The sequence below is a fragment of the Ascaphus truei genome, chromosome 4, assembly GCF_040206685.1.
Source record: "Ascaphus truei isolate aAscTru1 chromosome 4, aAscTru1.hap1, whole genome shotgun sequence".
Taxonomy (NCBI): Eukaryota; Metazoa; Chordata; class Amphibia; order Anura; family Ascaphidae; genus Ascaphus; species Ascaphus truei.
In genome coordinates, this window is record NC_134486.1 from 32,703,753 (window position 1) to 32,731,687 (window position 27,935).

General features: G+C 43.0%; 1 protein-coding gene across 3 annotated transcripts in view; it reads left to right on the top strand.

The window, feature by feature from the left end:
- The window catches only part of SUSD4 (sushi domain containing 4), a 163,997-nt gene that overhangs the window by 59,589 nt on the left and 76,473 nt on the right, over window positions 1-27,935 (top strand). For all 3 annotated transcript variants that reach the window (XM_075595532.1, XM_075595534.1, XM_075595533.1), the window contains exon 3: window positions 17,701-17,913. In XM_075595532.1, coding sequence (XP_075451647.1) covers window positions 17,701-17,913 — 213 coding nt within the window. The remainder of the gene's footprint in view (window positions 1-17,700; window positions 17,914-27,935) is intronic.

Below are 27,935 nucleotides of genomic sequence, written 5' to 3' on the forward strand. Positions count from 1 at the left end.
GCGTTTTGGCACTGAAATTGTGTTTTGATTTTTAATAAAAACCGCACCATCACAAATACAATTTCAGTGACAAAACAGTGACAAAAGACAAAGAAGTTTCACTTAAAATATGCGTGCTCGGCATACACACCCTTTTTTCCCTTTCTTCTGGGGACGGAACTCACAGGGCTAGTCGGAAAGGACCTTCAAAAGAAAAATAGAAACGTATCAAAACTCATTCATAGCATAGTAAATATATTTTCCATTTCAGTGGTAAGAAGAGGTAGAATTATAGGGGGAGGGGTGTTAAGCGGGACAGCCTGAAGGGGGGGCGTGCACACATTTTCCCCCCTCCCCCCCAGTGCCTGCGTCAGCCGGTCAGTGAGGGAGTGGGAGTGGCTGCAGAGCTGACTGACAGGTGGGTTAGCGCAGTGCCAGTCAGTGAGGGGGAGTGGCTGCAAGGCTGACTGACAGGTGGGTTAGTGCAGTGCCAGTCAGTGAGGGGGAGTAGCCGCAGGGCTGACTGACAGGTGGGTTAGCGCAGTGCCAGTCAGTGAGGGGGAGTAGCCGCAGGGCTGACTGACAGGTGGGTTAGCGCAGTGCCAGTCAGTGAGGGGGAGTAGCCGCAGGGCTGACTGACAGGTGGGTTAGCGCAGTGCCAGTCAGTGAGGGGGAGTAGCCGCAGGGCTCACTGACAGGTGGGTTAGTGCAGTGCCAGTCAGTGAGCGGGAGTAGCCGCAGGGCTGACTGACAGGTGGGTTAGTGCAGTGCCAGTCAGTGAGGGGGAGTAGCCGCAGGGCTCACTGACAGGTGGGTTAGTGCAGTGCCAGTCAGTGAGGGGGAGTAGCCGCCGGGCTGACTGACAGGTGGGTTAGCGCAGTGCCAGTCAGTGAGGGGGAGTAGCCGCAGGGCTGACTGACAGGTGGGTTAGCGCAGTGCCAGTCAGTGAGGGGGAGTAGCCGCAGGGCTGACTGACAGGTGGGTTAGCGCAGTGCCAGTCAGTGAGGGGGAGTAGCCGCAGGGCTCACTGACAGGTGGGTTAGTGCAGTGCCAGTCAGTGAGGGGGAGTAGCCGCCGGGCTGACTGACAGGTGGGTTAGCGCAGTGCCAGTCAGTGAGGGGGAGTAGCCGCAGGGCTGACTGACAGGTGGGTTAGCGCAGTGCCAGTCAGTGAGGGGGAGTAGCCGCAGGGCTGACTGACAGGTGGGTTAGCGCAGTGCCAGTCAGTGAGGGGGAGTAGCCGCAGGGCTCACTGACAGGTGGGTTAGTGCAGTGCCAGTCAGTGAGGGGGAGTAGCCGCAGGGCTGACTGACAGGTGGGTTAGTGCAGTGCCAGTCAGTGAGAAGGGCAGAGCAGAGAGCTGGGGCCAGGAGCAGAGAGCAGGCGGGAATGAGACCGAGACCTGCAGAACAAAAGGTGGCAGAACAAAATAATATGTAAAATAAGGTGACAAATGCTACATACACTAAATTAAATTAGAAAAAAGGAAAAAAATGGTACTTGTCAATCTTGTGGCATTCATAGTTGACTGTAACGGGTGTCCTCGCCACAAACCGGGACAGGGCCGCGGGGCTGAGGTGGGGATATGGAAACACCGACTGAAGACCTCGAAGCTGGGTCAGGGTCAAGAACGTAGAATAATCAGGAGAGAAGCCGGGGTCAGGGCAGGCAGCATAGGAGCGATGGTCGCAGTCACAAGCTGAGGTCATCATCGGGAAGTCTTGGGTGAAGCTGCTTTAGCGTAGAGAACCGGAAGCTTGAACTGAGCTGCTTCAGCGTAGAGAACAGGAAACTTGAACTAAGCTTCTTCAGCGTGGAGAACAGGAAACTTTAAATAAGCTGCTTCAGCGTAGAGAACAGGAAACTTGAACTAAGCCAAGCCAGGCCAAACATGGGAGTCTGTGACAAGCACAGTTACTTGCAAACGGATTGCAAAGTCTATGCCCAGCAATGAGGAAGTGAAAGGGCAGGGTATAAATAGGAGAGGTGCATGACTGGGATTGAGAGGTGGAGAAGAGGTGCGGCCCCCGCGGAGACGGAGATTGGCTGCAAGGCACAGGAGAACAAGTGAGTGTACTTGCTTGCAGCTAGGGAGGGTTCATCTGGAAACTTCACAGCTCTGCAAGGAAGAGTTGCAGCCAAACCCAGGAGCGGATTCCTTACATTGACATTCAGAATCAGGCATCATTCTGAGGAGATCTGCTCTGGTAATATTTCATAACCACTGTGAACCCTAAATAAACATACTGTAAATGCCCAGTAAGACTGTAAATGCCCAGTTACATCAGTCTTGAATATGGGAGTTTGTCAGAACAGAGGTTAATAATACTGTATGAGTCGACATCTAACAAGGATGTCTGGAGATAAAAATATCGTGAACCATTGTTCTATCATGAGTGTCGCAGAGATAACAGCTAAAGAGGAAAATATGTTTTCTTACCGTCTTAATATTAATTAATTAATATATATTAATATTAATTGCTATGTGTAATCTGGTTGATCACGAGAAAGAGGAGTAATTGTAATAGCTAGTTATAGGAAGCAAATGGTATAAAGGTTTTGCGTGGACAGAGAGAGATCAGAACTAAGGAATACCACCATGCGGATTAGTTCTCCTCTCTGAACCTGTACGCCTGTAATATGATTTCTGTCTCTGAAGAATAAACCATTATTGGAACAAAGATACCTGCCTCAATCTTGAGGGATCTAAAGCATTATTTACAAACACAATGTTGAATGAAAATATATTCATTTTCTCTGAAGAACAAAGAAGATCTATTTTAGTGGAGAAAGTATAATTTGACATGGCAGTAACTCCAAATAATCTTGTATTAGAGTTCCTCGGAGAGGAGTTACTTTGAAGCCTGTACTGGGTGTATCAAGCAATTAATTATTTTTGATCCCCAGACAAGCAGCTATTAACCCATTTCAAGTCTGATAACGTCTGGGGGACTCTTCAAATTCCAATACAGGTTATGTGACGTCATCAGACTGCGATGAAGGTCGGAGTGTAGCCCCACCGGGAGTGGAGAACCTCAATGTCTTGGATGTGACTTTTGTAATATTAATTGGTCAGTGTCCATTTTTACTTTGATACGGCTGAGAGCTGTGGTAGATGCACCACAAACCCACAGAGCAGAACACTCCGGCAGAAGACCACTGGTTTTTCATTTCCTCAGATGCTGGATGAAGATCAGAAATTACTCTATTTGAAACTACAGTAGAACTTCTTAAGATCATTTAAAAGGCAAAACAATTAGTTGGTACTGTATTTGATATTTAGTGGATGTTTTATGATTGAAAAAAAGAAGAAGAAACTGTTCAAAGAACAAACAGATCCAATTGTGGGTGCACTCTAACGCTGCATGGATTAGTTATCAGATAATCAATCATCAAACAGATGATTGATTTAAAAACTAACCCTTAATGGGTATATATTAAGATACATTCACAAAAATCTGAGTACCATCATATATATGAAAAATAACAAGATACAAGACTAAAATGTGATGAGCTGGCTCAGAGGAAGTATATCTGTGCCATAAAGGGCAAAGAGTCAGAGGGGTGGATAGTTCCACAGTGCAGGGCTTGGTGTACCTGGTATAGTATCTGTCTACACTGTAGATGGGACAGGCCCCTGTGTACTGGTGCTACAATAACTCACTTAGGGGTTTATATAAAACACCAATGAATAAATTAAACACTGTAAATGAATCCTGTAATCCACGGGAAATGTAAATTATGATCCGTATATTGTTGGAGTCGAGCCTATATGTGCGTAACTAAAGGCATGTCCAACAGTGTATGAGAGAGGGAAGGGAGTCGAAGAACCCGCTGTTTCGGCGAGTCGCCAGCTCCAACCTCCCCGCCCAGTACCCCAGATGACGCACCAGTTATGCCGCCCTGGCCCCTTCGTGACTCGTCAAGTGAAAGAAATGATGAAGATATTAACACTCACGAACCCAGAGTCTCCTGCATTCTGCTTTGTGGTTGTGTGGATCTTTGAATTATTATTATTATTCCCGATGCGTGTGCTCCTGCCGAGTAGGTGGCGTGCACAACCGAAATAAGTTGCAAGACGTGACTCAAGAGATATGAAAACAAATGTAATGAACAAAATCCATGCAGAAGCAGGTAAAAATGACTAATGGAGTTGCAAAAGTAATAATATGATTATTGGTAGCCAGAATAAAACATTAAAGGAGCAATCCTACATTAATTTTTTTTTCCCGAATCCGTTCTATAGTATTCGATAATAGTGATGGCATTTCTTTTTTTTTTATTACTCAACTCAATACCATTTTCAATGAGTTTTAACATACTGAGCGTCCTTTGATTTCTATAGCAGGCTTTAGCACACCTCCCCAGCAGTGCTAGATCTTTGCAACATTTTTCTGTTTGTGATAATCTGTTGCAAATGTTCCCAGCAGTTTGGGCTGCAAACTGTAACAATAGGCAATATTGGGATACATTGTAGCTGCTGAGTTACATTGACTGAAGGATTGATTGAAACTGAAAGGCAGCCATTACATGAACCCAGGGAAGCAGGATCTTTGCTGCTGGATTGGCAGCGTACGTAATTGGTTTTCAATAAAGCTTGGACTTCCTTTTTAAACCTTGAGAGCAAAATTACTTTCTGTAGTGTCAACAGTATTGTCGGTACATTGTAGATTTACTTCTTGCAAATGGTTTACTGCAGTGTGTGAGGTCACTAGCATCTGTCAAACATCCCTGCAGCATAGCCATATAAATCTCCCCTTCTCATGCGAGCACCACAGTGCAGCTCTGTCCTACTCTGCCTTCGTTGTGTCCAGCGTCTCACCGTGATATCACACCTTGGTTTTATTTATACAGGCGCCTCATACCTGCTCTCTTCAGGGTCACACGGTCTGACTGCTCGGGTCCCCCGATTTGGTCGGATGAGTTGAATGAGATGCAGAGGGAGAGCACTGCTCCTTGGTGATTTGGTCGGGAGCTGCTTTACCTGACTTGCCTGGACGTCTTACATGTAACGTTAACCCCGTGGGGTACTTCTGGACTCAGTTACATGCTTATTTTTCCAGTGCATAGATCTTCGTTACTATTAGAGTGAATTTTTGATAGTAGTTTTCAGAGCTGGGTTTGTGGTTTGCAATACCAGCAGGTAGATTGGGTGCCTTCAATTCCTATTTTTAGTCTGTTTTGACTAGTAAATGGAAAAAATAGGGTAACCCCAATTATCGAGGCCACTACCAGGCACTATGGAGTGTGTTTAGGAAAGAAGGTTTGACGCCGGTATATAGGTGATGCAGGTAATAAGGCAATATATGGGTATCTCCGATACTAACAAGGGGAGTGGGGTACTGGAAAACCGGTTAGAGGTACAAGGGGACACCTCCCAAGGGGGCGCCCCCAAGTAAATCACGGCCCGGCTACCAATATATCCTCACCTGTCTCCCCTGTGTATCGCGTGGAGGTCCCTTGAAAGTCGTTCCTGTTTGCGGCTGCAAGCTTGATCCTGGAGGTCCCTTGAAAGCCGTTCCTGAGTGTTCATGCTGTTGTACATTGCTGGTTACTAATAAACTTTTTTATATTCATACAACTGGCTGAGTGAAGGTGCGGTGAACCTCGGAAGCAATCTCCATTTTTTTCATCTGTTTTGACTAGTACACTGGTCTATCTCCCTTGAGGGAGGTTGTCAATAAAGGGAGTCAATGGAAGTACCTTAGACCCACCTGGTCTTTGGGATCGGGCCAGAAGAAGGGTTTCACCCCCCCGAAACATTGCCCCATTTGTTCTCCCTTCACTTTTTCCCCTTGTTTTTTCCTCTCCCCTCCTTTCTCCCCTCGTCCCTTTCCCCTCCCTCCCCTCTCATTGTATCATATTTCTATATTTTCCCGGTTGTGATTTCTTCCATATAAATCTGTACATTTTTTGCTATATGATTCAAATTTAACATAAAACTTTACCTTTTTGTATTCTTTGAGTGCTGGGAACTCATTTGTGTTTTTGTTTTTCTTATTAGTTCTTTAATATTTCCGCTTCTATTTTTTTGCTTTGAGAATAAGAAAAAATAATTGTATTTTGCTATAGACTTTAGGTGCGCATTCTGAATTTGTTATTTTATCTACTGCTAGGGCACTTGTTTTGCAGCCTTGTCAGCTTGAATTAACCCAGGGCTCCAGCCTCTTGGTTGCTCTCAATACCAATTACAGTACATGTGAGTCTAATATAAGTTGTCGAGCTCCCATGACATTGGAAGGAACTAGAGGAATTTATCCTTGTTCATCTGAGGGTCGTGATCAAGACTACCACTGGTAACGTCTAATCCACAAATTTAATTCCAACAACCAGAGGAAGTTGCTGGAATTCATCTGGAGAGGAAAGCACTGTGACCCATATTTTCTCAGCAGCCTTCTGCCATGAGACACCTTCCAGAAATAGAAGAATGTGGGTACCTGTGCACGCTGAATCTTTGGATAACCATCTTATGGGTGTGGTGCAGACCGGGTCTGTGCGGGGATTCCTCAGCTACTGGACACATCTAATCATAGAAAGTCTAACGTGGCCTGTTGCATGCTAAGGCGACGATGGTGATGGCGACAGCGACGTGACTGATGACGTCACCCGTCGCCACCCGTGACAGTTATAATTTAACTTTCAGCGACGGGTCATTGATTGGTTCAGAGACAGTCACATGTGGCGACAGTCTCTGAAAAATCAAATTTACTCGGCTTCCAAATTTTTGGTCACTCCGTCGCTCCATCGCCCGTCACGCTTACTATAACAGCTCGCGACAGAGTCAATTGTTTTGGAGCAACGTCGCGTTGCCATCACGGGCACTATAACTGCAGCCTAAGGCCGCGCTTATAGTCCTTGCGACGGCGACATCATGCTGCGGTCACTGAAAAAAAATCAAATTGAATTGACTTGCAATGATCGCGACCAAGCCGTCGCGCCGCTCTTACTATAAGCGCACACAACGGATTAAATACATTTGTTTTGACGCGACGTCGCTGGGACTATAAGCGCGGCCTTGCGGTTAAATCAATTCATTGTCAGCATCTTGCTTCATTTACTTTTTTTGCAGCATGATACTGTACATGAAGCACAATGCTTTAGGGCAGGGGTGGCCAACTCCCGTCCTCAAGGGCCACCCACAGGACAGGATTTAAGGATATCCCTGCTTCAGCACAGGTGGGTAAGTCAACGACTTGAGCCACCTGTGCAGAAGCAGGGATATCCTTAAAACTTGACCTGTGGGTGGACCTTGAGGACTGGAGTTGGCCACCCCTGCTTTAGAGGGCCTCAACCCCTTCGTCAGGTGGAGGTGTGTACAGGGGGCCAAACAAACCATGTATAACATCAGTGTGTCTACGTAAAACACATGCAAGTCCCTCCCCGCCACATGTTCGTGCCACTGTCTAGAGTGACATCATCTTGATTTAGCGTAACTTGACATTAGGAAATCCAATTTATCCAAATAGGGTAATAAAATAATATGCAGACAGATATGGAAAAGGCACACAGCTGTACTGTATACATGCAGGCATAGTAAGAGATTAAAAAGCAGACTTGCTGTTTTTGATAATTGTGACTGTAGGGGGTAGCCAGTCTTCATAATAAAGGTGAAGCCTGACTGGTTACCCCACAGAACATTGGGTCCCTGGCAGCTAAGTAGCACCATAAGCCAGGGACAATGTAATGTACCATGCAATGTAAAAGTAAAAACATGACCTATTTTTGGGCTTTACCTGCTCCCCTTGTCCCAGACACAAAACTTCAGGATTGTAAGTTTTAGGTGGGATATTTGGGTCTAAATACATTTATCTTGTTAACAGGAGTTCGGGGGACAAAGTCACCGATAGTCCAGTAATTCTCCCTGACGTGCAGACATGATTTGTGGATACACGGGGTGAATTACACCGGGGCTGCACAGTGTCCCCCAGAATCCTGGTTTTCGAGCCCAAGCATCCCAGACCCATTTCCCTCACATGTATAAGTTCCCCCAAGACATATTCTTTATTAAAATATATTTTATAGTGTTGTGTACATTTTGTATAAATGTCTATACAACCAGCCCCGGCATCCACATAGGTGCCAGGATGTCTGGATAGACATTGGATGTTCAAAGGAGAGAGGGTGTCCAGAGGTGACAAAACAGTTTGGTGAGAGGGGAAGGGCGATTAGCCAGGTCCGGAGTACAAAGTCACTCTGTGGCCTATGTGCCCCCGCGCGGACGGGCTTTTCAAAGTTGCTCTGTCAGAGCAGAGCAACCGGCTTCATTTTTGGAGCTAGGAAAGCCTGCCCTGCAGAGACTAATAACTGTAAAGGAAAAGGAACCCCACTTAAATAACACTCTCTCACTAGTCTTGGATGGTGTATGTAGAGTTTAAAATAATAGTTTTATAAGACAACTGATAAATTAGAGGGCTTTAAGAACAAACAATGCAATGGTGCATTGAAAACCACTAGGAGTGTAATAACCCCAAGTGAGGAATAATTCCTGAGTACAGTGTTTATATAATAAAACACTGCCTGGGTGTATGGCTCAATAGAGGCCAACTACCAAGGAATTGATAAGGTACAGGTATAGGGGGGGGGGGGGAGATAGTGACTTAATAGCCAAGGACAAAACGCAAGAGCTGGTCTGGGTGTACCTCTGGTAAACATTGACTGTAAGGTTCAAAGAACTAGTGGGTTGAAGTCTACCCACTTATAGTAGTAGTTCAGAACAAAAACGGAGTAGGAGAACCAAGTGGATAATGGTTGGCAACAGATCACTAAAATGACTGTAGCTAATAATTAGATACAGATTAGCCTAGGTGGCTAATACGTAGTAGCATGGAGTACCATAGAAATGTGTGAGCTAGGATCTAAGTAACAGATCTGTGCAGACAAAAACAACCCAGAGTGACACAGCTCTAAAGCAATAGCAGCATTGATGCAGCTCCTGTCAACAGAGCACCTCCTACCACATGCACGCGCAGGGTCTATCGATGTGAACGCAATATTGCAACTCCACACGGGAGTATCTGCGCTGCCCTGCTCGGGCTCAGTTTAAGCTGCGACTGATCCTACGACCTCACTCAGCCCCCTTCCTAAAGGGGGGAATCTTTCAGATCTAGGTAACAGATCCGTGCAGACACCAACAACCCAGAGTGACACACAGCTCTAAAGCAATAGCAACATTGATGCAGTTACTGTCAGCAGAACAGAGGCTGCATCATATCGACACACTGTATGAAGAGAAGTACACAGTGACCCTGAGGAGGGGACACTTAAACATTTTGATGTGCCGACACAATGTCCTAAGCAATGATAAGGCACCTCAGAGAATGTGAATGTACACTAATTCCCTGATCTGAGCACCAAAGCAAATCTACCAATACTTCCTAAATAACCCCAGGGTATGGCTATTAAAAATATAACTGATACAATTGACTAGTGTTACCTAAATAGGTTCTGAGAGAACAGTAATAATAGGAAGGAGTGTAGAATGGTAACTGAAGTTCACATATAGTACTTAGTATAATACTGTTAGTGCCAATAAAGATTCCCCCCCCCCCTATAAGAACCATCAAGATCTGAAGATAAGCACATCTAGACGACCAGGGAGATAAGGAAGGAGAAGGGGAGGAAATTACCCTACTGTACATGTGTACAATTTACACATGGCCATGTGAGTGTTTGTAGTATTCTAACTCAAACCTACACCACCCCCCCTCCTTTTTCCCCCTGCCTGTAAACCACACAGCAAGTGCATTTACCATGGTCAAGTAAACCCCTGTGCAGTGTGGCATAAGGGGGCGGGCTACAATTCAGTAGCCTTCCCCTGGGTATTCACCTATACTTACACATATTTGTGTTCTATATACCTCTAATTCTGTGCTCCCCTATTTTGTTCTGTTTTTAGATTTTAATATACTGTGGACGTCCTCAATAATAATAATGGCCCTTGTTGTAAAATGCTTGTGCAATGTCGTTGTGACTCCTGTCTAGTCCCTCTGTGTGTGGCAGGTTCTTCTCAGATTCCCACCCATCCTGCACCAGACTTCAGAATATTGAACACTTGAAAGACGAGTGACCACAACCATCTTCCTTGGCAGTATTCTATGATCGAATCTGACTGGTTGTGAAAGCACGGATTGTGACATTAGTGCAACTACCCATAACCATTACTACACATAACCATTACAGCAGCAGACAAAGAAAAAATTCAAATGAATTTACTCTCAATAAAAAATCTAGAGAAAACAGAAATGATATAAACTCCAATGAAAAATGGAGGCCCTTTCAAGAAAATAAGCCAATCTTCAACTGCAGAACTCGTGGAATATCTAAAAAATGAACGGAATCCATGGATTTCTAAAAAGCAAGTTGCAACCAATTCCTTGCAAAAACTAACAACGTATATTGAAAAATCCTTAACCAGGGTAGCCTGGATGTTATCCTACTTACTGTGGGCATGCTACAACGAAATGAACTCTATTTCCACTAATCCAAGAAGACCACTGCTACCTCAGTAAAGTCTAGAGCACCAAATGACTGCTACTGTACAATTGAAACAACAAAAAATGAGACGCTAAAGATGAAAATGTTACTTGTGATGTTTTACTTCTGCCAAAGGTATTTTAGACCAACATGCAGGGAGGCAGATATAAAAGTACTTTACAGGTAATGGTATCATCTCTAATGAAGTATTGATGTGCCACAATTTTGCATACTGCAGCGGGAACAACATTGCGTCAGCACAGGCATTATCGCACAGTTTGAACATGCGACTACGCTAATGAATACAGAATTATGCTTTTCCATGCAAATTCTTTTATGGCAGTTGACTGAATATCGCCATGTATTGCAACACTAGTGAGAATGAATGCAAAAGATTACTTGGAGGAGAGAGTTACAAACCAGAACCTCAAGCATCAATTTCCTGAAAAAATGAAAGAACTGGCAACAGCAGCTGTAAAGCTGCCGGCTTGTGACTGTATATAAAGTCAAATACAGCCACAAGACAGCCTGCAATACAGCATCTAATCTGCGTACAGTACATATAGTAAATCCTGTTCCCAGTAGAAAATCTATATAGACCTACTACTGTATCTGCGGCATGTAATGTTGAACAGAGTGGTAGTTTGAAGGAAGGAGGATCTCTATATAGAAGAAGCAAAAAGAGATGGATGTTTTCTCCCCCCTCCCCTCCCATAAAGATCAATTGTTTCGGGGATTAATATTATCCTCCAACCACTAGCCCAATCCATACAGTAGCTTGTATTTTATATTTTACAGAATCTCAGGACTTGCTGGAAAGATACAACAGACTTTTTGACCAAAATGTAAAGTATAAATGGTCTAGAAGAACAGGATATACTTTGTACTGTAGATGTTGAAAGCTTGTATATGGCAATACCACATAGAGAGAGTTAAAATGACATGTGAAACATTAAGACCAAAATGGTGAGTATACAGTATAGCAAAGTCAGAAGCCCTCAGCCTCTGACAGGAGCAGGATTGCTGAGTTTCACTAGACTGCCTGTGGTTTGCATTTTTGCCTCACATTATTTATCCCGCTCCTTCTGACTTTGCTATACACTCACCATTTTGGTTGTTCACTAATACCCTATTGAACTGTTTGTGTGGGGGTTATTCAGTCTCTTTGTGGGACTTGACGTTTTTATTGTGGGTCTGGGGGACAGGGAAGTACCCCTCTGTTCCATATTTAGAGAGGTGGAACGGGCCTGATGAAGGGGTGTTCCCCGAAACGTTACGTTGCCGCCCTGCTGCTTCCCCATTGTTTGTACCCACCTATGTGTTGTCTTGACCCTACTGTGTTTGTACCTTATTCACTGCCCTCTCCCCCCTCCATTATTCCCTTTGTTTTTGCCTGTTTTATTATTGCATGTTATCCATTTTTGATGTAGTGGGTGTGGTTCTTATACTGGTGGTTTGTGTTGCATATTAAATGTCATTACATTTCTTCTTGGCATTATCCCTTTTCATTTGTTCTATTATCTAAAGACAGTGTGTGCTGGGCTTTGTGTTATTTATATTGTATATTGGAGGTATTGGGTCCTCCGTAGTCCGTTGCATCCTGCAAATATTCTTTTGCCTTCTAGTGTGTGCTGTATATCATTTTTCTGTTCTGATACATTACATAGTGCGGGGGCGCGCGTGAAATTTTCTAAGGGGGCCCCGCGTTCTTCCCCACAACATTTAAATTGATTGCCGGGGGGAGAGCACGGGGCCTCTGGAACTGCCTCTTACCTTCTCTCTGGCTTCTCTTTCTTCTTCAATCCGAACACTGACTTTTCAATGTATTGTCTTCATTAACTTTAGTTTAATAATTAATAAGAATAATATAGTGATTTATTACATTCATTAGTTGTGATGCAGCAAGAACAATAATCATCGCTGCTGCAGAATTTATGGTACATTGCACAAAATTGGATGTGTTCAAACGGTTTCTATATTTATTATTCATTGAAAACTGGCACAATATAGCTACTGTGGAGTCCAGGTCAGTCATTTTGCATCTGGTTTGTATGACAGACACAAGCTATGCAAGAGGGGAGATGTGCTCTATGAAAAATACTGCACTGAAGCTGCAGTAATGCAGCCAATGACCAGAGACACCGTTTCATGTTGCAGAAGTTAAAAGGTGTGGGCTTTGGAATAATCACAGTGTGTGAGAAATACAAGTGTAGCAGGGATCCCCCTTCTTACCTCCTGGGGAGAGATATGCTCCGTTCAGGGTTGCCACCTCTCCGGGTTTAACCTCAAGACTCCGGGTTTCGGGAACTTGGCTACAGGTTGCCGTTGTCAATTTCCGGGTGGCAGCGGCGGTGGCGTGGTGCGGCTGCGTCTTCAGCATCCTGCAATTTCCCCCTCCAACTGCAGTGAAGATGGCCGCGTGGTGTCAACGGACGCTGCGTTGCCATGGCAACCGGATGCTACATCACGTTGCCATGGCCACCTGTGCTGAAGCAGGGATATCCTGAAAACCTGACCTGTTGGCCACTCCTGGACTAAACGCTTGTTTCTGTCTTGCCAGATATTTGTATCTCTAGGGACATACCCACAGATATTCCCACAGTAAGTGCACCATACAGTATAATAGGCTTATTTGAGCCTTGGGTTCTGATGAAGTAATATTGGTGAAATGAAGATACTGTTAATATATTACTGAAATGGACTTGGGGGGGGGGGGGTCTCTGGAGAAGGATTGAAAGGGATGTTCAGTTTCCATTTTGTAAAATCTGTTGTCTTCAGTTTCCATTTTGTGTGTAGGAATGTGTGTCTGGTGTAGATGGGGGTTTCGCTCCTAAGTAGATTTACGACTGTGTCTGTAGTTAACGCCCACATTCCTAGTGATAGTGTGTACCAAGTATCTATTCAGAGATGTTTTAAGCCAGTTCTAAGTAACCCAAGCGATTCAGAACGGCGATAAACAACACAGTGTATGAATAATAAGTGATGTGAATAAATTAAATAGGTGTAAGGTGAAATAGAAAAATTCCCGACCTTCAAAGGGAATTGTACAAGTTCCCCTATAGCCACAGTATACATCCAGGGTAAGAAGGGAGTGATAATTCAGGAACACCCCAAAACAGAAAAGAATAAATGATGGTGCAGTAAAATCACATATGAATGATAGAACAAAACTTGGCTCATGTAGAATGCCTACTTACAAAAAGTAAGTGAAGAATCAGCATGTAACAGGGAACAAGGTGTGCGGAACTCAGGAGGGCTCTCACTCAAGATGGTACTCATGAGAAACACAGCGGAGAGAGACCATAGTGCAGACCAGCAAAAAGTTTTATCACAATAAAAAAGCTAACGAAATGTACTCACAATATGTACAAATATAATAGGCACATAGAAATATGGTAGAGCAGTGAATCTCACGCCAGGGAGGTGGTATCCAGGCCGTCTTCCTGCGGTACTCCCGTAGTTGAATAGCGTCGGATGGCGTCTATCGTCACATCCGTCGAAGGCTTGACAGCTTCCGGTTTCGGCTTATTTGAGCCTTGGGTTCTGATGAAGTAATATTGCTGAAATGAAGATACTGTTGATATATTACTGAAATGGACTGCGGGGGGGGGGGGGGTGGAGGGGTGTCTCTGGAGAAGGATTGAAAGTGATGTTCAGTTTCCATTTTGTAAAATCTGTTGTCTTCAGTTTCCATTTTGTGTGTAGGAATGTGTGTCTGGTGTAGATGGGGGTTTCGCTCCTAAGTAGATTTACAGCTGTGTCTGTAGTTAACACCCACATTCCTAGTGATAGTGTGCACCAAGTATCTATTCAGAGATGTTTTAAGCCAGTTCTAACCAGGTTTAATGGTCTGTAAAATGATTGGTTTAAGAATTAAGGAGTGGTTAGTATAATCTGCCTAGTAACACATTTTGAACAAAGGAACCAGAAATGTATAAAAGTGTCTGCTTGGACACTCCCTGGCAGAGAGTCTTATAGACATTTGAATGAGTATGATCATACTTTGCAATAAACTACTTATTATCAAATGAACCCTGTTTGTCAGTTTGGAACATTGACAGTTCTTTTGCTATATACTCCAAGGTCCCCATGACGTAGTGGCTTAAAGAATGTGCCCTTTTTGCGCACATTTTCACGGGAGATTTCATTCTGCACTCCCAGAATGCAATGTGAAAGAGGACGACTTCCGTTTCCGAATTAAGTGACACCGCAGTCACATGGTCGCTCTGAGGAGCAGTCACAAGACCGCGATTGCCAGAGGGACAGCAGCACTTTGGAGCAGCCCCTCAAGCAACCACAAGAGTAAATTGCTTCTATTGGCTTAACAAAGATGGTTTGGCCACAATCCACTCATATGTACAGATTGTAAAAAGTAGATATGTGGTGAGTTGGTGCATCACAAATTAAGATCATCAGTAGTATAAGTCCATTCAAATGAATCCAAACTTCAGAACCACTGTATAATTAACAGAGATGTTCCTCCCAGGGGAAGGAGACCTAGTGGTGCCCACACAGCTGCCACATCCAAGGGTCCCTTAGAAACATGAATCCCCCATGGGATATAATCCATAAGCAATCCCACACAGTCTTTGAGAGGTAATAATAAAAGGGCTATTGTCCTATACCTGACTGTGGAAGTTCCAAGTGGAATGGATTCTTCAGCGTGCAGTCCTCAGATGTACAGCAGCAGATGCGAGAGAACGGAGCACAGCTATCCACATCCAGAGTGCATGAAATGACAATAGGGCAACTCCAAGTACAATAAAAACGAATTGTACTTGGAGTTATTCTATGCATTCTGAATGCGGATAGCTGTGCTCCTTTTTTCTCTCATCTGCAGATTGTAAAAAGAAATGGGATCTACACACTCTCTCTGTTAAATAATAATTCCACTTTCTTATTCAGAAATATTCCAATACTTCAGAAGATTGTCTCATATTTCATACTAGGCCTTGGGATCCTATCCTAAGCCAACTGGTATCCTAAGTATCTGGTATGCATTAAAGCTTCACTAGAATTCAGCTCCTTTTTGGCTACATATCTTGTGTCTTGATACAAGTTCTCATGCATACATTTTAATATAATAATGGATGTCGAACACTCTCTTCATTACATTTTAGTATGTTTCTCAGAGAAACATTTTGAGCACAGCTGACAAATGGGGTCACTTTACGACAGGGTCAGATTGCGTTTTATGGAGTGTAAGTAGGTGGAGTTAGGCGTTACATGAAGCTTTATAATCACAAGATTATATTGCGTCTCTTTTGCAGAAAAGTTTCGTACTTTGCGTGTAAAAAACCTGCCTATTCTGAAGTGCTGTAACCTTTTCTAGCTAACAATTTGCCTAAAATGTAGGAAACTCTTTCTTAGCTATGACATGTCGTGATAATATCATCAGATATTAGGTTGTTTAATCCATTTGGTGATTGAGGGGTTAATGAGCTACACTTGCAAGACAGCGAGGCAGAGGGACCCAGAGGAAATGTTAAAGGTTTTATTTGTGTGAGCACGGGACTAGCGTGTAAGCCAATCCCTTCGCTCATTTTAAGGAGGGAGGAGTCATGAAAATATTATGAGATATTAGGTCGTTTAATCCATTTGGTGCTTGAGGAGTTAATGAGCTACACATGTTTTTAAAAAAATACAAAGTGCTGGGTTTGAAACAGGTCAGGCCTGTTTCTTTGGTCTACTCTGAACTTCTAAGGGACTTACTTGGGGCGGGGGTCCATCCTGGATCGCCCACTCAAGGTGTCAACTGTTTTAATCAAGTTCTATAGACATGGTCTGGGTAGAGAAGCTTCAAAGCATCCTCTAGAAGGAGTTGGCTTATGCTGGTGCCATGAGGAAAGAATGTATTTAAGTCTGGGCAAAAGATTTAAAAAATCAGATCTCACCAGAGGCATGCTTTGGACAAAGCATGTGGCACCTCTTGTTCGAGCCTGTGGCCTCTCTGGTGGAAATTCATAGCATTTGGTAAAGTATAGGATTTTCTGTCTGTTTGACCCTGTTATTTTAAGAAGCTGTTCTGCCTTGTATTGCAACTGCATGTTTTTTTTTTAATACCTTTCCTGTAATCTAAGCACTGTATTTTTATATATATTAAAACATTTAATAAGTAATACTTTGGGCTCTGAATGAACTGGTGCACGCTCTGGAGAGAGTAATTTACACATTCGGACACATGTTGCTACAGCTGATTTTGGTGTGTTAAAGTGCATAGTTTTTGTCTATAATAAACAGGGCAAATATTAATCTGATATATTTGATCATATTTGCATACCCTCAGGTGGTGGCAGTGGATTGATATGATTTGCAATTGAGTAGGGGTTAATATTAACTCACTGGTTCCTTGCGGAGGAAAAAGGTGGGGTGGCTAGAGTAGCCGTGTGTATTAACCCTGGTTGCATATCTAAGTCACGTGCTCACTTGTGTGCTGTTCATGGCGGTGGTATATTGGGACGGATTGAGGAGAGATAGAACTCATTTGAGGGACCTTTGCAGAGGTGAAGGGTGAGGCAGCTTGCGAGTTGTGTATTGATCCTTGATCCTGTAGAGGAGATATTGTCCATTTGACGGACCTTTGCGGAGGTGAAAAGTGGGAGCGCTTGCGGGCGTCGGTATTAACCCTTGTTCCGTATGCAGGTCATGGGCTAGCTGGGTGCCATACATGACATGACACAAACGAACTTCTATGTGCCTTTTTAATGTTAACTCATTAATAAGGTCTATTTATCACTCTCCTTGCTACTCGCGCCCTCCCTGGATTTAGAGAGTTCTGCGTGTAGAGCACGTGAGACCGACTGGAATGTTCCGCAGCAGAGAAATTTCTATGAGTTCCAAAATTCTCTGGTTCACAAAAAGAAAAAAAAGGTGTGTTGTAGAGAAAAGTAAATCTCACAAGATTAATAGGAATGCAGGTGTATACCAGACTGTGCGACTTAAACAGTTTACTATAACGCTAAAAAGGTAAATTACATTAACCACCAACAATCAGCTCTTATCCTAGCAGCATGTGATGCAAATTTGCTTTTAATTGTGGAAGGTGGCACCAGGACAGTTAGGGGTTACAATCATCCCTTCCTCTGGTCCTCACATTTTATACTCCTGATGAAGGGCTAAAATAGAGCTATTTGTAGATTCAGTATATGAATGCTCATTGAAAGGTGTGAAATTGAAAGCATTAATATGTAAAGAGTATATGCACCCAGTAGTACCATACTGACCACCACTGTACTTTTTGTAAATGTAGGATTTGAAGACTTGAATACTTGCATTGTGCCAGAAGTCCCTGAAAATGGATATAGGACGCAGAGCATAGGAGTCTTCTTTGAAAACGCTGTTGTTCGATTCCACTGCCAGAATGGATATAAACTCAAGGGTCCTTCAAAGAAGATGTGTGTGCAGCTTGATAATGGTTCTCTTGCCTGGAAGCCCAGCAATACACCTGAGTGCCTAGAAGAAGGTAGGACGCAGCAATTTTTGTTATGTATTCTTTACTGTGCAGGAACATTTTGAGCCCACGTTGAAGATCCTGATTCATGCAAGAAGATTGTTTATAGATTACCACTGGTGATCTCCAAAGACCTTAGTTATGGTCCTGTAAGCCTTTCACCATTCACTTCTGAATCTCCCTCATTGTACATTTTCTATCACTGATAAATGCTTTTTTTTAGATACATGTCCACTTTATTTTTTTACATGTCTGTGTGTCTGTGTGTATAAATATGTTGATGAACAAAAATAGGAATGTTTGTTGGTACTCCAAATAATTAATGATATTGAAAGGTTTAAGTTTATAGTGTTAATTCCTCTTCGTAAATATATCAGATCCACACCTGGAGGAATAAAATAGATATTGCAACCTCCTTTGCAAAGAGGTATAATTGTACAGGAAATATAATTTGCCGTGCTAGCCTGTAGCCAGAGACAGGTGAGTTTGATGTGGGTGTGAGAATTTTGGATAGTTGGTAGGCTCTGTGCATTGGGAATAAACCATAGAAAAAGACCTACTAACTGTAATCAGAATAGTTTAATGAAATTTAAGGCCATGGGTCCTTTCTGTAAAGAAGCAGGAGGGAAGCAACCAGGCACTCAGTCTTGCAAGACGATCATTTATTAGCAGCTCTAGTTCCATCGTTTCGACTGAATAAGCAGTCTTTATCAAGGTGAGGGCCTGCTTATGCAGTCGAAACAGTGGAACTGGATCTGCTAATAAATTATCTTCTTGCAAGACTGAGGGCCTGGTTGCTTCCCTCTTGCTCCGTGACTTCTTTGGGGTAGTACAGAATATCCCCCATATCCATGTGAACTGGCAAATTTCCTTTATTGCTACCTTATTTGTGTGCCTGTAACCCTCTCTGCATTCCCTTTCTGTAAAGAACCCATAAATAATGCCTAATAGGAAGTGAGTTTTCTTGCGTTTAGTTATCTTGACTGAGTTCTCTTCCCATAAAAGCAGGCAGAATGCAAAGACAGATTCTAAATTTGTTACGTTTGTTCAGTGTATAGTAAATTAACTAATGCATAACTGACTGGATTCTAAAACTCAGTTTATGCACAAGTGTGTACAAAGATACACACAATACAAAAATCTACAATTTATTAATACTATTATCATCTACTGTATCAAATTGTCTTCTCAGACATCACAAAAGGGAATTGGAGTAAGTAGAGACTACGATATGATCTATACACGTGGTAGCAATGGTTACCTGTTTAGGATCTGGGCAGTGGGAATGACTTTATGGCTTTACATGCTTGGGGGAAGAATTCTGTGTTTAGTGGGAAAACTGCACACTAGGTCTTTAAAAAAATGTAATTTTAGCAATCATCACCACGTAACGTGGCGTCTTTCCTGGTAACTACTATGAAGTCTATTTGAGAACCTCTATATCCAGGGAGAAATCCAATTGCCATTACTGGAGCGAGGAAGGAATTTATTTTTCCACGTTGTCCCCATGGCACTGGGGACACCTACTGTATGGATTCAACTCCACCCCATATCTGAGACAGTATTGAAAACTTCGACCTGTGGGAGGACCATAAATACCCTCCTCCTCCTCTCCTCCCCAGCTAGTCTTATCCTGTCTTTTTAGCTGGGTTAGCCGTTAGCTATTCTTGTAAAAAGACAGGCTTACTTGACTTACCTTGGAGTTCTTGCCTTTCTCTCCCTCAGAAGGACGTACAGGGTGTACAGTAGCCTGTCCATGGAGCTGAGGTACAGCGCTCTAATTGCTGCAGTCAGGCCGGGGTGGAAGCAGGTACGAGTGTGACTCTTCCTCTCCCACCATTAGTAACTGCTGCCACTCACGCGGGCGGATGACATCATGAGGTAGAGGCCCTGCGGCTCTGTTTCGCCACAAAGCCTGCAGATGCGCTGGAATGTCGAACTATGTCAGTGCTCCACGTATAAGGCCCGAGGAAGGAGGGGCTAGATCAACTGCAGAGGCTGCCTTTAACAATAAATCTACAAGGAAAACAAAAGTACGGTGCTGAGTGATGCAAACTAGTGTTGGAGAACAAAAAGCTCTGCGAAGATTGCTTTAGAGATGCAGCAAAACATCCTACTGTATGAAATCAATGTTCGATTTGTTTTTTTTCCCTCCAGAAATGAAGGATGTGGTAACACAAGGTATTAACGCAAGGCGGCTTGCTCAAAATCGGCAAGTAGAGGCCGAAAGCGCACAAGCTCGCATTCCTGTCTGGGTAAGCCGAAGAATCCAAGGAGGAGCAATTCTGCAGGATGGATGCAGACGTAGAGGCATCGGAAAAGGACTTTTCCAATGAGCAATTGTCTACGGTCTTCACGTCATCAAACCGTTCATTGAAGTGGTTAGAGAAATGTTGCACATTGAGGACGAATCTTTTCTGTGGAGGCTAAGGATCGTATATTCAGAGCCCTACACAGAAAACCTAGAAACCTTGGTTTATGAGGTTGTGAATTAAATAATTAAAAATCAGTAGTCCCAACCGGACAGAATATTGTCCATGTCCAGAAAGTTTACCAAAAGCAATCCTTTCGAGTATAAGAACGTGGAAACCTGGGACTCTCCTCCAAAAGTGGATGCTGTGATTTCAAGATTCATGAGACGCACAACAGGCAGGAATGGCAGATGCAAAGTGCCCTGAGAAAATCATTTACTGTGGCATGGGCAATCTGTGGCCATAACCATCAGTGTCCAGGCGATAAAGCTGGAAATAGAAGAGGCTCTAGAGAAGGGAGACAAAAGGTCTCAGATCATCAGTGCACTCGCTTAGCTGAAATTGGCGGCTGATTTTGTGTCCGAGGCTTCGTTGGATTCAGTCAGGCTAGCAGCAGGATCAATGGCATTGTCAGTAGTAACCACAACTGCGCTTTATGGCCTTGGTTAGTGGAATCAACATCTAAGAATAATCCTGTTGGTGCCCACTACCATAGGGACAACAAGAACAAGGGAAAATTGTTATGCATCTTACCATACTTTTCCTGGCGAGTCCATCCATGGCAATGCGCACCAGTCCCCTCCCAATACTTATTGTTGGTAAAATAATAATGTGTTTAGGTGATATATTTCAGTTTTGGTATCACAAGTCTACCTAAGTGGAGCTAATTATGGTCTTCCCAAGCATAGTTTTCTGTCATCACAGCAGTGGGGCAGAGCTTAACCCATTGGTACGCACTGTTATGAATGGGCTCTGCAGGAAATGAAAATTACCGTAAGATAGATAACCATTTTCACTCTTCCCCTATTGAGATACACTGTACTGTAAATGACTAATGGTTCACTGTTTTTTTTTGTTAGCCTTCCTCTGGATCAATATCTGTCATGTAAATTTAACATAGGTTGAAAGCGATGGACATTGGTTTTTTTTTTTCAACCTAATTTACTATTTAACTATGTAGCAGAAGTTAAAGACTATGTCTACCTTGGCGACCATGTATCAATAAAAGGAAATCAATAGGAGACTGAAGATGGGATGGATCGCATTTGGAAGAAACAAGACATTCTTACCAAGGAACCTTTCACTGTGACTCAAAAGTAAAGGGTTTGACCAGTGTATTCTGCCGGTGCCCATGTATGGATTTGAAACTTGGACCCCAAATGCAAAGACAGTTCAGAAGCTTCAGACAACCCGAAGAGAGAGGACAAAGAATGAATGGGTTAAAAACTAAAGTGCCGGGCAGAGAGGGAAACATTCGTGTCAACATTTGGGTAACAAATGTTACCCTCCCTGCCCGGCTCTTATGGAGTTTACATAGGTGTCTGTGATATTCGCCCATCTTTAAACTTCAAAAGGACACTTTTTTTTTTTTAAAGGGAAATAAAACTTACAGTACAAAAGATTGCATCGGGGGAGAGGTTAAATAATTCCAAAAGGGAAACTGATGCATTAACGTTGCTGTTTGCTTCCGCTCGGCAGCGTAGCCTCCACCTGTGCAGCCTGCGGAGGACAACTTTGTTGATGACAGACTAAAATGGAGCGAACTTTCTGTTTTCAAGCGTGTCAACCACTTACATGAAAAGAATAATATAGTGCTACTTACCTAGATCTCTAAAAAGAACTTGAATCCTGCAATGTAAAACCTTATTGTTGCATGTTTTTCAATAGGCAGCTGAGTTTTGTTTTTTCCCCAAAGACAATATTTTGTACTTGTGTCTTTCTTTGCTTAACAATCTCTCAATATTAGTCTATTATAGATCCCTTTAAATCTCAAAGGGGTTATTCATTAAAGTGGAATAGTGCAGATCAGGGCACTATTGCACAGAAAATTCAACAGTGTTAACATTTTAAGGGTGTTCATTATAACCTGTTGTCCATCAGAGTCCAGCGATGCTGTACCAAGTGGTTAATGAAATATCAGTAACAAGAGGCATCTCAAAACTTTCTAAGTACATATTGGCTTTGACACGTGTGAAAAATAATGACACTATAAAAGTTATTAGTTATTGCTGTATGTTATATAGTGGAGGGGTTTTGTCACTTTTTCCCCCCACCATAACGTTAAAGCGTGGGAGACCACGCGAAACGCGTAAGAGGGCTTTTTTGCTGTTTCCTCATGTGCCAATAAATTTTTGTACCTAGAGATTTTATTGCAATCTGTGGTCATACGTTCTTTCCAAGGCAGCTGCACCGCCATCCACGACTCCTTGTATTTAAGATGTGGTTGAAAACGATCACAGCTTCAAATTGCAAAGCGATTACAACCATCCTCACACTGATGAGACCCAAAAGGTTGAAACGGCTGTCTGTGAGTAGGTTTACTGTCTCTGCACTTTATCCCAGGCTGTGCTGAAAAGCTGGGTAATGCGGCAGGCATACGCTTACAGGGGTCCATGGTATAATGGATTTGAAGGCAAAGGTGACACTGTGTGTTAATTTGCATGTTATTTCCCAGAATCCGTTGCTGCAGTGGACGCACTGTATGCTACGGAGATAATGGTGAAAGGCAGCGTTGCAGACTTGCTAAGTTAAAAATAAAGGGTAAATGTGCGCGCTGTCCCTCCAAAACTCTCCCTCGACTTTCAAGGGGTGACGTCATACGCAGCGACACGACGGACTTCCGGGCTGCAGTCTAGGGACACCACGAGGACGCCGATAGGAGGAATTTGAGTTCAAGGTCTGTTTACCACAATCCTTTTAGTCTTGGACTCTCTCTCCAATAACAACTGGGGTTCTGGGTGTCAGAGCCCGACCCTCTGTGTGTGCCACGGGCTTTTAGATCCATGTGATCAAACTTTATATGTAGTGTCATTTGTCCTTCATTTTTATTTCATACATTTTCAACATATAAAGAATCGATGTACTAATTTGGGCTTTTTTGCTTCTTTTCATGCGCTCCTATTTTTGTGTTTGAAGCGTTGCAGACCCGCCTGTGACATGTCAATGTGCAATATGATATCTTCATTTGCAAGAAGGTGAAGAAAATATTGCTGATTTGGCTTTCATCTTTCGCTCTCCCTGTAGCGCATGTGCACGCACTATGCACTACAACATTGCCGTCCTTGTGTTTGTTTCGGCGCGGGCTACGTAGCTGGCGCCGTTGCCTGCACTATGGACGAAGCCTAAGTGCAGTGATGGCAGTCATTTTTAGGAGTGACTCTGTGTGTGACAGTAGCCATGAGTCTAGGCTACTGGAAGGGAATTCCAGTCGATAGGGATGGTTGACCTTAATGTTGGATTCAGATGAAGGATTTCATACAGCACTTTAAGTACCTGTGGATTACTTATCTGGTTGTTTTCAAGTCCCCCCCCCCCCCCCCCCCGATTTAAGGTCCAGATATACAAAAGTAGGCTAAGCTTTAACACCCCTTTACTGCCATTTAAATGAATGGGAGTAAATGTGTGTTAAAGCTCAGCACCCTTTTGTGGATATGGGCCAAATAACCGTGCTGCTCGAATCTCGGGTGACCTTGGTGGAGGGCGAGAAGCAGTGATTCCGGCTGTTTCTCATCAATATTTCAAACCTCGCCAACAGTGACCTACTTTTTATATTGAAATACTCTGGTCACTCTCCATTACTAGAAGGTGAGAGGGGCGTCCTGTTAACCCCTTCCGTGCCAGATGGGCCTATATTGATGTATTGCAGGCCCCAGTAGCACGTAAAGGGGTAACGCATGATTATAGGAGTATTCTATATATACACTGTATGTTGTCACATATGCTTTATAAATCAATTACATTTTTTTGTTTGTAATCATTGCAGATATTATATGTAGATTTATTTTTATATCCTGTTTACCCAACCGGTTTTCATCATATTATTTTAACATTTAACAGTAAAAAAATATATAAAACAAAAAAAAAAGGCGCAAGAGGAAAACACAAAAGCAAAATCAATTTCAATACAATAACATTTATATAGAAAAGGAACAAGTAACACTTACAATAAAAAAAAGGGGATCACGTAGATCCAGTGATCCACTCATCGAAATAACACGGCCACGGAGGGTTGGATCCTGAAAAAAACAGAACTCCACAATCTCACAGTCCCAGATCAAAATAGGTGCTGCTTAGACCTCTATTTGCCGCCCGGCACCTCCCCAGCTGCTGGCATGCCTCTTCATTGTCCCACGCCGGGCTGCTCTGTGACGTCAACGCGCGCTGGTGCGCGTCGGCATCAGAGAGACCCGGTGTGGGACAGTGCAGGAGGCGGGACAGTGCAGGAGGCAGCCCAGCAGCTGGTGAGATGCCGGGCGGCATATAGAGGCCTAACCAGCGGACGGCGGACGGCCGGACCGCCCCCTCCTCCCCCCCCCCCGCAGCACACAGAGAGGCAGCAGCTGGCGAGCGGTAAACCTGCGAGAGCCGCATGTAGGTGCGGGAAGAGCTGCAGGCTGCCGACCCTTGGGATAGGGCGATAAGAATCGTGCTGCACTAAACCATGTTTATAAAATCGTTTTTCAGCTTTATATTTATGGTACATTCAGGTAGTGTAACTGTAAGCATGTTTCATCCGCGCTTTCATCCCTTTCAACTATTGTGAGCCTAAGCATCCTGCATTGCAAGATATTTACAACATACTGTATAAATCTGCTTAGAATCCCCAGCAGCAAATATACAGATGGTCTTTTTATACTGTGTCTCCCGCTTTCTGCAAAGCTTTTCAGAGCATGAAGAACGAAAGTGCCACTAGCAGGAGGATGTTTCCAGTATATGCCTTCCAAGCGCCGCAAATAAGAAAACATTTCAGGCCCATTAAGATACAGTATTTTATGCCGCTTATAAAAAAAACAACAACCTTTGATTCATCACATTTCTTTTTTTTATAAACGTAAGCCTACACAAATAAATCCTTTTGTTATCAATCTTTTCCACGTGCACCTTTTAATGTTTCTGTAGTTCCAGAGATCATTACCAACGTCTTACATTCAAAGTTCTGTTTTAATCACTTGAGTCAAAGAAAACCATATGTGGCCCTTATGTAGCATAAGGAGACTAACCAACTGAGACATGAAGGGGTTAGGCTTCCAATTCTGTGATCGAAGCAACACTGTGCCGAATAATACGTCTGAAAAACGCGCTGCTTTTAACCATACTGTACAATGAATCTATAGGACAATGAACAAAGAAGTATGTTTTCCATGGAAACTACGTTCTGCCACAAAGGTGTCACAATGCAAGGTGAAAATGGTTTCATGTTTTTGCTGACACATTACAAACATTTCAGTCCAAATGCTAAAAAAAAAAAAAGAAGAGGTTATTTTTAAATGTAATAAAGTCAAGTAAATATAAGATCAAGAAAACCAAAATGCACTAAAAAAAATACATATCATGAACATCAAGGAGGACAGAAAAAGGGATCCCCTTTCAGCTGTGTGCACACGGTATAATGTATTTTTAATCTTGGCTAGATTTTGAATACCTGTGTGCACACAGCTAAATGGCGGAGCACCTGTCTATATCTACACTGAGATGTCGGAGCAGTTACAGCTCTAGTACTTGTAGTTCATGTATATCACAATTACAGTATGCCTATAAGGACGAAAGATTACAAATGTTTTGTTAAACAGTCCTCCTTAATTGGTTAAATAAATATCTAGTCCATTTGTGGTGGGTGCATTTTCTTCAAGAGTATTCCTAAACTCTTATAATGTACCAGTGCTGCAGGGGGTTAGAAAAACACAATCACACCACTCAATGGTACAGATTATTTTAATATTTAAAGGTTAAAAATGATTAGGGTATAAAATCCACTCAGAAATAAAGTGCTATCAATCAGCACATAGACAAAGCGTTTTATATCACTCACGGAATATCTCCTCTCTCACCGCCACTGCCCCCTGTGGTAAGGTCTCCTCACGTTGGTGTGTAGCTGCTTAGTGCTGGTGCACACGCACTCTCCCGTCTACTTCCAGGTTGCACCGATTGACCCTCCATTGTTATGGAGATGTATGCAGGTTATCACCAGGATCCCTCGAAAGACGCTATTCCGTTCTCAAAGACCACCCTACGTGTTTTGCAAAGCCGGTGTTTGCTTCAAGTGCTAAAGTGTAATTTAGCACTGTCCTTTCTATACTGTCCTGGAAAAACTATTAACCCTTTCATAGAAAAAACGAGTAAATATGAACTTGCATAAATCCTTCATGAGATGCCTCACTTATCAATATCATTATGGTTCCCACCTTTATATGTATTAAGGACTTTGCTTCAACTTTGTGTATTTTTGGAGGAGGGTCAGTTGGAGGTGGTAAATGGCGCACATATTATGAGGTGTATCAAATTGTGCGTCTCTGTGCTGCATAGTGCTAAAACATCTGCCAAGTCTGAGGTGACTAACTTTCTTGCTTAAAAATCTACTCCAGAGGTAAGACTATGGGGAAACACGTTTGGTACAGTATGTCGCAATTTTGAAGCACAAATTGGTTTAGTGAGTCACGCCAATTTCTATATGTTGATACATAGGCAATTTGTAAAGAAGTGCTTCAGCTGCATTGAAGCACTGGAAACAGTGACAAACATATCGAACTGTAAAATGTGAAAATATACGGATAGACCGTTCTCCCCTTTACCTTCAAGGCTCTCGACTCATCTGGTCCTCCCTTCATATCCGCTTTAGTCTCTCGTTATGTCCCGCTCATAACTGTCTCCTTTTCACACCTATCACCTCTACTCCTCTGTTTCGACTTTAACATTTTTCCCTCACTGACCCTTACCTGTGGTACTCAGTCACACTCAGTATACGCCAAGCACCATCTCTCCCCACCATTAAGTCAAACCTTAAAACTCACCTCTTAAATGAAGAATTTCAACAGCATAGACACGTCTACTGTCCCACAGCCACAGTAGCTCCTACCAACCACTGCAATCTACTGCACTTACTCCCTCACCTGCTGTCTCTGTAAGTCTCCCAACATACCACTTAGGCCCAGGGCCACAAAAGGGTGCTAAGCTTTTGCACGCCTTTACTCCGATTCATATGAATGGTAGTGAAGGGGTGCTAAAGTTTAGCTCCCTTTTTAGGGATCTTGGCCTTCAATTGCAAGATCTCCGGAATCTCAGGAATTTATTTTCCTATTGTCCAATTTTGTTCGTTGCACTTATTGTATTATAATTCCCAGTATTGTAGTGTCTCTTTTGTAAAGTGCTGAGTAGACTATGGGCCCTATAGAAATAAAGATATACATACAAGACTACATCTACAGAAAAGGAAAATGAACCCTCAAAAACAGGGCACAGTGGCTCACTAAAAAAATATATCAATTTTTATCCAATATACAAATATGCCTTAAAAACTTTTGAACGGTTTGTTTTGGATGCCCACCTGCAGAGCCCCTCTGATATGTGTGTGTGTATATCTCCAGGGACTTTGTATGCAGCACACAAAAATCAAGCACATTCAATGCTAGAAAAATCATTTAGTTAGAACTTAGTGCAGGACAAGAAAAAAACAGAACAATAACGTTTCAGGGAACCAGCCCTTTCGTCAGATCACCCCCAGTGTTAATACAGCAAGACTAAACAACAATTAAATAGCAGATGTAGGAGACTCACCGCCATCCCTTT